The sequence below is a fragment of the Corylus avellana genome, chromosome ca5, assembly GCF_901000735.1.
Source record: "Corylus avellana chromosome ca5, CavTom2PMs-1.0".
In the NCBI taxonomy this organism is placed as follows: Eukaryota; Viridiplantae; Streptophyta; class Magnoliopsida; order Fagales; family Betulaceae; genus Corylus; species Corylus avellana.
Genome location: NC_081545.1, coordinates 7,000,785 through 7,013,848, shown reverse-complemented (window position 1 = coordinate 7,013,848; position 13,064 = coordinate 7,000,785). Strand labels below are relative to the sequence as shown.

Here is a 13,064-nt window from a genome sequence, read left to right as displayed (position 1 = left end):
TTTGGCTAAATCATTTAGTGAGATTAACCGAAAATCATCCATACATACTTACCCATCAATTTTCCTTGACAATCAGTCAATATAACAGAGAAAAAGAAAGAAAACATGACAGGGGCCTTTTGAAATGAGCAGCACTCTGTTTTTTGAGTGAAGCATGGCCTGGGGGTGCATACGTGAGCTTACATGTTTTTCTTTTATTTTTCAAAATTTAAAAATTAAAACTACTTTCTATTCTATATTTAAATATATTGTGGAAAATACATTCCACATTAGTTTTTATTATTTTTTTATACCATTAAAATATTAATTTTTTTATAAAATACAAATTTTTTACATATTCTCACATTTTTTTTCACAAAATTTCAACATGATCTTGATGAAAATAAAAAGAAGAGGAGAAATGCTACACTTTAAGAGGAGGGAGGAAAGATACATATTAGAAGCTAAAGTGCTTCAATTCTAAATGTATTTGGCAGGAGTAATTTTAAAAATTATTCTTGTGTTATTTTTGTGTCCTTTTAAGAATGAACTGACTTTCGAAATCACAATTTAATCAAAATCTAATAGTGATCAATCATGAATCTCATGATCATTTTAAGAGTTATATTATTCTTGGAAGCACATAAAAGTAACTTATAGCATTAATCGTTGGGTAGTACTGTGGCTCTAATCCTGTATACTCAATTCACATCTTAGAGTTTCTTTTTAATTTTCTTTAAGTTTAGAAAACTAAATTATTTGATGCTTCCATATCCAAATATATTTCACTATCACTTTTCCCCTATTCCAATTAAAAATTTTTCTTTACAAAATATAAGTTTCCAAATTACTTCATTTTTTTTTTTTAACAAAATCTTAATAGTAATACAGTCTCCAATGAAAGGAAGGAGAGAAGAAATGGGAGAGGAGAGAGAAATATTATGTTACATATTCCAGCTGGTCTGTTTTGCTGTCATTCTTAATATTAGGTGTGCTAATTTCCTGTTGCCGTGTGGTGTTTGTTTTAGCCTTAGGTGTCATTAGAATACGAGCCCCTTCTGTGGCCCTTTCTTATCTTTGCATCTCAGCCCGTTGCCAGCCCATTTTAATACTTAAGGTTCATGCAGCCCATAACTCCAATTGGTGCACCAGCTTCGGCTTTAGGTTCCCAAAATAATGGGCTCTTTGTCTTAAGAATTAAGAAAAATCCTTAATTGTGACAATCTCAGCAGTGTAATCCTACAAAATTTTTCGTATAACTTCGCTTAAGTCGGTTGTGATCAATGGTTTTAGGAGTAGGCGTAAGGGGTTACTAATTAACCGCTAAACGGTTTATTATACATATTATATATAATAAATATAAGGGTTAAATGTTCCTTTACTCCCTAAGATTTTAATACTTTATTTTTTCTCTTGTAGGGTATCATTTTTATCACAAGAGTTACATATGGTTTTCATAAAGACCAAGATGGTGCCTCCTTTAAAATTCCATCCAAAACTTAACGGAACACCACGTCAGCGCACACCAATTAAATGTCGCCACATATCATATAATTAATTTTTTTAAAAAAAAATTACTTAAAAAATATAAAAAGATTTAAACATTATATTTTTTCTGAAAAAAAAAAAAGAAAAAGAAAAGAAAACATTTTTGGGTCCTTGGCCATTTGGGGGGTGGCTGGGACACCCCCAAGGGGCCCAATCAATCTCAGCATTTTCGTAGATTGCAAAATAATCATTTTAACATTTTTCAAAATATGAAAAGTTGAACATTTTAACCTTTTGTGAGGGGCTGAATTTCTGAAAAATAACAAAAACAGACAAGTCTGTGGGATTCTCAGATTTTTTTTTTTTTTTTTCTTTTTCTGTTCTTATTTTATAGAGAGCCTCGATATTATAAACAAATAATATATATATCTTTTAAACATGTTAACTGTTGAGGGCCTCGTAGCCATTGTGCAAAAGGCCTCTCTATATATATATATATATATATATATATATATATATATTGTTTTTTTAAAAGAATGTTGAAGGTTTCAAGAAAATAGAGCCTTGATATTATAAACAAATAATAATATTTTTCTTAAACCATGTTGAGGGCCTTTATGCAAATTTTTTTTTTTGGCCTTATTAAAAATTGTTTTTTAGACCTTAAAAATCTGGGTCTCTTGGCGCCGACTTAACTCGCCTAGCGGTTGGGCCGGCCCTGCCTACAATCTACTTAAAATAGTGTCAAATGTCTATAAACATTTAAAATGTACATTAAATTCAGTCTAAGTTAGTAAACTGCTATTAATGACATTAAGAATTTAATGTGCCTTTTTAAATATTTATAAACACTTGACACTATTTTAAATGAATTTGAGGATATTTATTCCAAACTGATTTGGAGGAAATTTCTGTCATTTTCAAAAAAAGATCTTTCTGAATATAAAAGTTATCTTTCCCAACATAATCCCAAAACACAATCCCACCTAGGCTCTTTGAAACTTAGCTGTATTTTTTTTATGAAATTTAAAATGTATTTTTAATACTTAAAAAGTTGTGCCAAATAGAAAGCTAAGTGAGTGCATGATTGCTAAAAATAATTTACCTTTTTACCGTAGACGTCGGGGCGCTAAAGCTAAAGAAAACCAATCAAAAGCAAATAGCAACGAAGAAATCAAGTGACGTTGTCCATACCATGCACCTTGTTCTCCATATATAAATTATTGAAATGGGATCTCACTTTACAAAGTTCTTCAGAGTATATTCGATCAGCTGAATGCCGATTAAGGCCGGTTCCTATTACAATATTAATGTTGAATCAACTTTGAACTTTGTCTACATTTACACGAAAATCTTCTGCTTGTTTCTTTCAGGAAAATCTTCATCAGCTGCAACTAATAAAATTAAGTACAGTACTTTTTCGAGTAATTCTAGAAATTTCTTTTGTATCTCTAAAAAAATATGGTGATTTTTAAAATTACGATTTGATCAAAATGATATGGTTGATAAAATCAAATTAGAATTTAATATATCTGATTTGAATTTATTAATTATAATAAATTTTAATATATTCACATAATATCAAATCTCACTTAACATGTTCTACGATTTGTTGTATAATGTTTTCCAGATCCGAAACACGGTTTTTTTTATTTTTATTTTTTTTTCAGAATACAAGGACACCTGCTCAGTCAATCTTACATAATTAGCCTTTTCCTCATACATAGCAGTTGATATAGATTTATGTGGAAAAAAAAAAAAAATTAAAAAAAAAGAATGTTTGGTATAAAAATGTGAAAAAATAGTATGGAAAAGTAAAAAAAGTAAAGCCAGCGGAAAGCAAAGCTGTTGGGACCATTGGAAAGAAGAAATGGACATGTTTTGATGTTTTGTTTTCGCTCCCCACTTTCCCTTTGTTTTTCCTCGGGCTAAGAGGACAAATCCGAAGACCTTGACTATAAGGAAAATATCTGGGTACGTAATACTATAATTTTTTATAAATTCAAATTTGATGATAGAAACTACATTTTATTTTGAGACTATCTCACTTCATATTAGTCTCAATTAATTTTAAGATCAATCAATTATTATATATTATTTGTAACTACCACATCAACAATATCGTGTTATAGTTGTGAAATAAAAATATAATATATAACATTATTCTTTATAAAACTAATCAAGTATCACGTAAACTGTCACGTCATAATCAATATTCTAATAATTGATAGGTTATAATAAAATTTGTAATGTGAAAGTTTGAGATCGCTCAAGAACCACAATCCAAGGGAAAGAGATAGAAAAGAAGTAGGATTATTCCATCCTGGAGATCGAAGGAGAACATCTTTGATTTATATAGAGAAACAATGTTCCAATCTCGAGTATTGTGCTGATTAATTAGAGTTTAATTAATAAGGATCAAAGAATCCTCCTCACTGGAAAATACTTTTTTCTCTAGAATATTAATATGGTAATTGAACCTTTCTTTCCACAGTTGAACTTTCTTCTCATCACCAATTTTTGACCGTCTTGGCCTACGTGTGCGGTTTTCAACAAATAGACGCTATTATAGTCACGTCCCAAGTATTTTATCTACTATTAATCATCTAATAAGATTACCTTACAATTTATTGGAACCCACGTAATCATCTCGATTATTCTTTCTCACAACGTGAACATGAAAAGTAAAGCCACCAAGACCATAATATAGATGGAATAGACAAATTGAGCCGCCAAGACGATAATAATAGATTGAATAGACAAATTGGAGTGCAAAATAAGGAAAATTGCTGATGAGCAAGCGAAGATGATGGAGGCACAAATTTTTTGTTTTTTTACTTGTCCACATAAGAGGGGGAGAGAGATTCGAACTAATGACCTTGATTTTATTAGGTGTGATCTGAGACGATTGAGTTATCTCTTGGGGACCACAAATTTGTTTTATTAAGGGCGAAACTAAAATAGTAAAATGTAATCACAAATTAACTTTTTTTTGTTATTTTTACTGTTTTTATTATAATATATAAGGTATAGTAAACAGAATTTAAAATAGAAAAGAACAAATAATAACAAATAACATACTTGAATAGTAAAAATCTATTGATGACAATTGGCAAAATTCTTAAGTATAAAGAAGAACTTATCAAAAAATTGTTAATATTAGGGATAACTTCTCTTTAGACCCCTAAATTATTATGCGATTTGACAAGTCCCCCCTAAACTTCAAAACTTCTCAATTTGGACTCCTGAACTTTTAATTGCAATCAATTTGAACCATTCCGCCAGATTTTAAACGTTAAAAGTGAGACAATGACGTTTATACCCTTGAATTTTTTATAAAATTTCAAATTTACCCTTAATTTCAAATTAAAAAATAAAGTTAAAAAAAATTGCTGTAACAAAAAAACAAAAAATCAAGGATATTTTAGTCTTTTTATGTATTGCCGTTAGAAGTTAACGGCTAAATCCGACGAAGGGGTTTCAATTGACAATGTTCCCCCAAACTTTCAATTGTGATAACATCTCCCATAAACCAACACATTTAAACCCTCCATACAATACTCGTTAAAGCACCACCCTCCATCAAACTTCACTCCAAAAACTCAATCCAACAAACCAAGTCTTAACACTTTCAACACAAAAAGGCTTAAGCTTTAACGCATGATAACCGAGACAAAGTTAAAGAAAACTTAATTATCCTTCTCCTAGAACAAAATTCCCCTTATTTAGGCGTATTTTAGGCTTGTGTTGCATGACTTAAAAGGAGTTCGATGGATCGAAACATTTTAGGTTGCATTAAATGCATTGATTCTCACCTATTAGCACACTTATTCCTCTATTCGATCAATCGGAGCACATTAAACCCACTTAGTGCGAGTTACGTGTAGATTCAATTTGATGAATTGGACCCAAGTTCGATTGATCGAAGCTAGTTCAGGGGCGAAACCACCTTATCCATCAAATGAATAACATTATGCCCAAAACACATCTCATATATGTAGTTTTTGCGATGAGGGGAATCTTCCAAGTTTCTTTGCACTCGTAGATTTGCTAAAAGAGAGTAGCATAAAGAATGAGCGAAACTTGTTTGAGACCAGATCTCAACAAAGTCTCAATTCAAGAGGGTCCATCCTTTTCTTTAAAAAAATTATAGAAGGTTATATATATATATAGTATACGAGGTTTTTTTTTAAGATATTATTATTTTTATATCCAGCTATGAAATGAAAAAAATCAAAGAGTGCAAGTCAACTCACAGAGATAGAAACTAATTTTCCTTGGTTTAAATGGAATTTGTTTTTTAATAATTTGATATTATAATTATTTTTAGAAAGTTTTTGTTTTTTCCTATTTGTAATTAAATTGTAATGTCTATGAGACTATGCCACTTTGACAATTTAATATTTTTTACGAAGAATTGTACACGGCGAGTCATGGGTTTAGTTTAATTTTTAATTGACTCAAGGTCCTCAATAAACAAAATTAAATTAAGGCAGGCATCGTTGTCATTCAATTAATTTATTGAAACCCAGCCACCTACTCATTTGTTATTATTAATTTCTCACAACGACTCGACGAGAACAAGTAAAGCAACTTAAACCATAAAAATAATATTGTAGATGGAATGGACAAATTGGAGACCAAAATAATGAAAATTTCTGATGAGGAAGCTTGTTGCTTAAAAAGCAAGAACATGGGGGCTGCATTTTTGTACCAGGCAATCGTGAGGGGTACTATAGAACCAGAACCAGTGTGCTTGAAATGATAGAAAATTTCAGTTAAATTAGTCACCTGCTTTGTTCATGATGGTAAGCCATAGAAGAAAAGCCAACTGTACTATATTGTCTGCAAGTTGGTTGTTGTCTTCCATCTTGTTCTCGTACATACTCTTGTTGTTTTCCTGTCGTGTGGATTATTGCTATGCCATGGCCAGAGATACTCTGAAGCAGGGCGAGTGGATTACTGACAATGGAACAACCCTTGTCTCTAGTGGAGAAACGTTTGAACTGGGATTCTTTACTCCTATCAGAAGCTCTAGCCACAAAAGGTTCGTTGGGATTTGGTACAAACAGGATCAACAAACAGTTGTGTGGGTTGCCAACAGAGACAGACCTGTACTCAACGGTTCCATTGGAACTTTTGGAATCGCAGAAGATGGCAACCTCAAGATATCGGATATTAATACTGGAAACGTTTATTGGAGTGTAGGTGATGAGAGTTTTGGGTCTACAAGACGATCTGTGAAGCTCATGGATTCTGGAAACCTGGTCTTAAGGGATGATCAGTTTGCGACGAGTCTGTGGAAGAGCTTCCAATATCCAACGGATACATTTCTTTCAGGTATGAAGATGGATCAAGAGCTGATGTTGACTTCATGGATAGGTGACGGTGACCCAGGAAATGGGAACTTCACGTTTAAGCAATATCAAGATGAAGAGGGCCACTACGTTATCTCAAAAAAGACGGGCGATTATTGGAGAAGTTGGATGTCAGGCAACTTCTTGAGCTCAGATGAAATGCCCTATGCCATAGCCAACTTGTTATCAAATTTCAGCAAGAGCGTGCCTCAGCAAAAAAGATCAGCACAATTGCAGCTGGATTTTAATTACACAGGGTTAGTGATGAATTATAGTTACACAAGATTAGTGATGAATTATAATGGGGAATTACAGTATCTGAACTGGGATGTTGGCATGGGAAATTGGGATTTGATATGGTGGAAGCCGAAAGACGAATGTAGCATTTACAATGTTTGTGGGAAATTCGGCAGCTGCAATATTAACAATAGGCCATTCGTATGCAAGTGTTTGCCAGGGTTCCAGCCTACTAACCAGACGCATTGGGATTCTAGAGATTTTTTGGATGGGTGCATCAGAAGTTCGACCTCATCTGACAACAACGACATGTTCTTGATCTTAAAGATGATGAAAGCGAGCAACCCAGACTCCGATTTCAAGGTAAAAAACGAGACAGAGTGCAGAAATGAGTGCCTTGGCAACAGCCAGTGCCAGGCTTATTCATATGAGGTAGCTCAAAACAGCAGCGTAAGAAGTGAGACTACTGCTGGGACCGACACCTGCTGGATTTGGAATTCGGATTTAAAAAATCTTCAAGAGGAGTATACAAATGGTGGTCGTGACCTCTCTGTCCGCGTGGCAAAATCTGTTATAGGTACTTCTTTTACACATTGATACTAATCTGGCTAATTTAATTAGTAAAGGTAAATTTTTGGAAAATACAAAAGAAGTGACAAACCACCTCTGCTGGTATGGATTTTTTTACTTTTTTTTTTTTTTTTTTTTTTTAATTTCACCTTTTTCATGCTTGACGATGACATTAAATAATTCTGTTTAAGTTTGTTTTGAGAAATTAACTTTTGCTGTACATGATCGCTTGTCACCCTTGGGCTGCTTGTTATAATTAGGATTCCAAATTGGATACCTTTGCAGAATCAACAGTTAGGAATTGTGACCCTTGTGGTACAAACCCGATCCCCTATCCACTGAGCACTGGACCAAATTGTGGTGACCCCATGTACTTCTATTTTTACTGCGACAATTCCACAGGCCAGGTTAGCTTCAAGACACCCAGTGGCACCTTTCGAGTTGTGAGTATTGATCCAAGTACACGAAAATTTGTCATCCAAGTAAAAAATGCAAGATATGATATAAATTCAAAAGAAATTCTGCAGCTCAATGAGTCATTGCCGTTTAATAAGACCAATGATTCTGGCAACTATAATTTTGAAGTTAAAGATGAAGAAAAGATTAGTTGGGAGCCCCCAAAAGAGCCAACTTGTACTTTATCCACAGGTTGCAAGGACTGGCCAAATTCAACTTGCAAAGTAGCAAGAGATGGACAGAGCAGATGCCTTTGCACTGAAAACTACCTATGGAATGGCTCAAATATAAATTGTACTAAAGGTCAGGATGCTATTTCATATGCCTCTTACATATTTAGATTGTTCGATTAGTGAAGAAAGAATCATACCACAAAGGAGGAGCTTGTCCTATATATATATATATGTCTTGTTTAAATCAATACTGATTTCTTCATTGCATTTCATGAGTGTTAGGAAGCTTTTGTTCTGTTCAATTGAGGATTGTGCAGCTTTCAAAAAGTTTTCTTTTTCTTTATGTATAATCACTTCTAATTGTACATTAGAAAATGGGAGGTTTTTGGAAGAACTTTCAAATCCTCTTTAGCAATATCATGCTTAACCTGCATGCACTAACAATAGACATTATAATTGCGTGGATGAATCTAAACAGTATATTTGTTGGAGCTTGTTCACTATCAAAAAAGAATAGTTGTTTTCAGATTCTAAATATTTATGTGAGAGTAGTCCTGTTTATTTCTTGTAGATGGTGATTTTCCTGATGAACTGAGCACATATCTTGCTTTCAAAAAGTGTTCTTTTACTTTATGCATCATCACCTCTAATTTTACGTAGAAATTGGGAGGTGTTTCCTAGAATTTTCAAAATCATCTTTAGCAATATCATGATAACCTTGCCCTAACAATAGATATTACAATTGCAAAAATGATCCTCAACAATATATCTTGAATTTTATTTATCATCATTTGATTTAGCCATCGGAGCTTGTTCACTTTCATAAACAGAACGGGTATCCTGTTTCTTTCTTGTAGAAGGTCATCTTCCTCCGTCGTTAGAAGAGCCTTCAAAAAGAAAGAAGGCCGGGTTGCCTCTGAGTGTTGTGGTATCTCTTATAAGCGTGTTTGGTCTCACATGTACCATTAGTACTTGTGTATTTGTATGGAGAAAAATGATGGCCAAGAAAGAAGGTAATTGCTTTTCATAATGCACGCCGTGCACGGTCTGAGGTTTTGTCCCTTTGAATTAAAATAATACTAATTATCCTTTCATGTCATTATATCTAGCTTGTAACTAATATATATGGTTATCTTCGAAACTCAGAAAACAGAAGAAGGGAGGAAAGAAATCGAGTACTTCGCCCATTAGACCATGAAAGACATCTCAAAGACTTGATGGGCTCGAGTGAGTTCAAAGAAGATGAAAAAGACATAGATGTACCATTTTTTGATTTGGAAAGCATTCTATTAGCTACAAATAGATTCTCTGATGCCAACAAGCTCGGACAAGGGGGATATGGGCCTGTATACAAGGTAATTTCATCAACATTAATTGTTGTAGTGGTCATGTAAACTAGTTTCTGGTTATTGGTAACATTGTGAGTATGGTGTCTTAGGGCATATTTCCAGGAGGTCAAGAAATTGCGGTAAAGAGACTCTCAAGTGTCTCAGGACAAGGCTTACAGGAATTTAAAAATGAGGTGGTGTTGATTGCAAAACTTCAACATAGAAATCTTGTTAGACTTCTGGGATATTGCATAAAAGGGGATGAAAAGATTTTACTCTATGAGTACATGCCCAACAAAAGCTTAGACTCGTTTATATTTGGTTGGTCTCTAAACTGAATTCCTAATATCTTGCGGTGCTTGATAGTCTATATATCTCTTGTTTGAGTAAAAGTTGATTTGCTACTGTTGCTAAAACTATAATTTGAATGGAAAATGGAATACTTGCAAGATCAAAAGCTAAGCATGTGTTTGGATTGGGAAATGCGCATCAACATCATTTCGGGAATAGCTCGTGGGCTTGTTTATCTTCACCACGACTCCAGATTGAGGATCATCCATAGAGATCTGAAAACTAGCAATATTCTTTTAGACGAGGAAATGAACCCCAAAATTTCTGACTTTGGCTTGGCAAGGATTGTTGGAGGCAAAGAAACCGGGGCAAATACAACCAGAGTAGTTGGAACTTAGTAAGCACAATTTTCAATCCCAAATATTATGTTTAAACAAAGAATATACAATAAGTGCATAACTTATCTACTAATAAATATTGGCATGCAGTGGCTATATGTCTCCGGAGTATGTAATAGATGGACTTTTCTCAGTTAAATCCGACGTTTTTAGTTTTGGTGTAGTTCTACTTGAGATTATAAGTGGAAAAAAGAATACAGGATTTTATCAATCAGAACTAGCCAGAAGCCTTATAGGTTATGTAAGTGTGTTTAATTTTTCGTAATCACTATTTTTTTTTTTTTTTGAGTCATTTTATATTTCATTCCAATTATGATTTTAAAATTGTCACAGGCGTGGAGATTGTGGGGAGAAAACAAGGTGTTGGATTTAGTGGACCCGGCTCTACATGAAGTTTGCAATGCAAATGAGTTTGTAAAGTGTGTAAATATTGGACTCTTATGCGTACAAGAAGACCCAAATGACCGTCCCACCATATCAAATGTTATTGCTATGCTTGACAATGAAGCTGCAACAATTCCAACTCCAAAACACCCTGCATTTGTTCCATGGAGAGGCCTTTCTAGCCAAGCTACTTCTTCCAGTAAACCAGACACATATACGGAATCAACTAGTAGTTTATGAGGAAGATGACAATGGATCATACCAATGCAAGTTCTTGTGAGTCTTTTATGTTCAAGCTTACTGTATAATTTTTTTTTTTTTTTTTAAGTAGAAGTTTATAGTAAAAATAAATCTGGAATCTATGAGAGGAGCTTGCACATCCATGGGATAAGATTTGTTTTCTAGTCAAGGAGACTGCACATCCATTTTTCAGTAATGTCAATGAAATTGACACCGAGAAAAACATTTCATCCGATTAGATTATATGTAGTGTTTGTCCGATATGGGTTATATATATTTATATAGACCCATTCTCTACAATATTCAGTGTGATTCAATATACAATCTTATTCTCAACATGGTATCAGAGCACATGTTCTGAATCACCGCTCTTAAATTTATTAATTTTATAGCATCCTCTCCAAATTTTTTTCGGCTGCGATTTTCAGCGAAATCTATCTCTCTATCTTTTTTGGTTCTCTCTCTTACTGTCATCATTTTGAGCTTATGACTACATTACTTGAAACCTCGGAAGACAACTGTTCCAAAGTCACCGAGTGCATCCTCATTGGAGATTCCATGCACGTGCCGCCCAAAGGTACTGTCATTCTGCCATGCGCCACCACCGTCATTCGATCAACTTGGTTGCCTGCCGTTCCACAAATTTGCCATTGGCCATCACAGATCCGTCAAGACCTCTGCCAATGCACCCCTATGTGCCAATAGTTCCTTTGCACGTGATATTCATGCTCCAACGATTTTGATTTTACTATTAAATTAAAACAATTTTTTGTAGTTTTGGAGGGGGGACATTGTTCTAATTGAAAGTTTTGGGAGGACATTATCAATTGGATAGTAGTTTAGGGGTGGAGCTTTGAATTTAATGAATTCCTCTATAACCTTTCTTTTTTTATTTTTCATTAGTATTATTTATAATTTTTGCTATTCTTTTTTAAGCATTTTCAAAAAAAAAATTAAAATTAAAATTAAATTATAATGTAGTCATTGAAAGAAGCACGACAGTTAAAAGATGAATAGTTAAATTGTAAGCCAAAAGAACCTTCTTAAGTCCACCCCCGGGCAGATCCGGGGTGGCTGCTGCCCTCTAATTTTTTACATTTTTAAAATGAGGGCGGCTTATATATATATTATAAATTTTTTTTGGGAAATTTTTTAATTTTTTAAAGATTAAGAACGTGTGAATAGTACAAAACGTCCCTAACTCTAAGTTTTTTTTGTAGTGGTCGATAGATCAGCGTTATCCCTAGAGAAAAAATAAAATAAAATTGTTAAGTAGTAGTAAACAAAAAAATAATGATATTACCTCCACGATAACAAAACAATTTAACATTTTCAATGGTTTTAAGATGACTATAATTGTTAAATAAGCCAAAACTTTTAAATGGTTTCATTGGTCATAATAGAATCATAATTTGTATACTATGGTAAATGGTAATCTCTTTCTCTGAGTTTCCAAGTTAGCTGAACAATTTTTTTTTTTAATTTTTTATAAATGTATCGAAAGAAACAAAAAAATTAGGTCATCAAAACCATTCTGTATTTCTAAGATTCTTTATTCTCAGGATAATTGTCCACCGTTCGATCTGTTGCTTATGTTAAAAATTGTTTTCGCAATGGATACGGCACACCTCATCAGCTCAAGTCAAGTTGCTACAAAGCAATGATTGAGCCACATAAACGTGATGGGAAGGTTAATGCTAAGGAGCACCACATTTTTTTCTTTCTAATATGTATTACAAATATGTCATGCAATATCACTATGTAGGGTGTCCTGATCAAGAAGTTAACAAAACATTTGAATAGTCGCTATTACTTATTGCACACCACATAAGTTGCCTTTGAATCCATCATTAACTTCATGCAATATCACTATGTAGGGTGTCTTGATAAGAAAGTTAACAAAACATTTGAATAGTCACTATTACTTATTGCACGCCATATAAGTTGCCTTTGAATCCATCATTAACTTCATGCAATATCACTATGTAGGGTGTCATGATCAGGAAGTTAACAAAACATTTGAATAGTCGCTATTACTTATTGCACACCACATAAGTTGCCTTTGAATCCATCATTAACTTAACCACCGATAAACACTTTTCGGTATTATTCTCCCGCCCGCCAAGAACTATTTTTGTTTTTTTTTTTGGAAAAAATGTAAAA

At 33.4% G+C, this 13,064-nt stretch overlaps 1 protein-coding gene across 1 annotated transcript; it reads left to right on the top strand.

Annotated features, from left to right (window-relative positions):
• Positions 1-6,173: 6,173 nt before the first annotated feature.
• On the top strand, positions 6,174-11,122 carry LOC132181313 (G-type lectin S-receptor-like serine/threonine-protein kinase At4g03230). Its single transcript, XM_059594477.1, has 8 exons — positions 6,174-7,638; positions 7,917-8,390; positions 9,118-9,273; positions 9,407-9,615; positions 9,699-9,909; positions 10,039-10,276; positions 10,368-10,518; positions 10,611-11,122. The coding sequence occupies exons 1-8, from the start codon at positions 6,270-6,272 to the stop codon at positions 10,899-10,901; spliced, it is 3,099 nt and encodes a 1,032-aa protein (XP_059450460.1). The 5' UTR covers positions 6,174-6,269; the 3' UTR covers positions 10,902-11,122.
• The last annotated feature ends 1,942 nt before the right edge of the window (positions 11,123-13,064 follow it).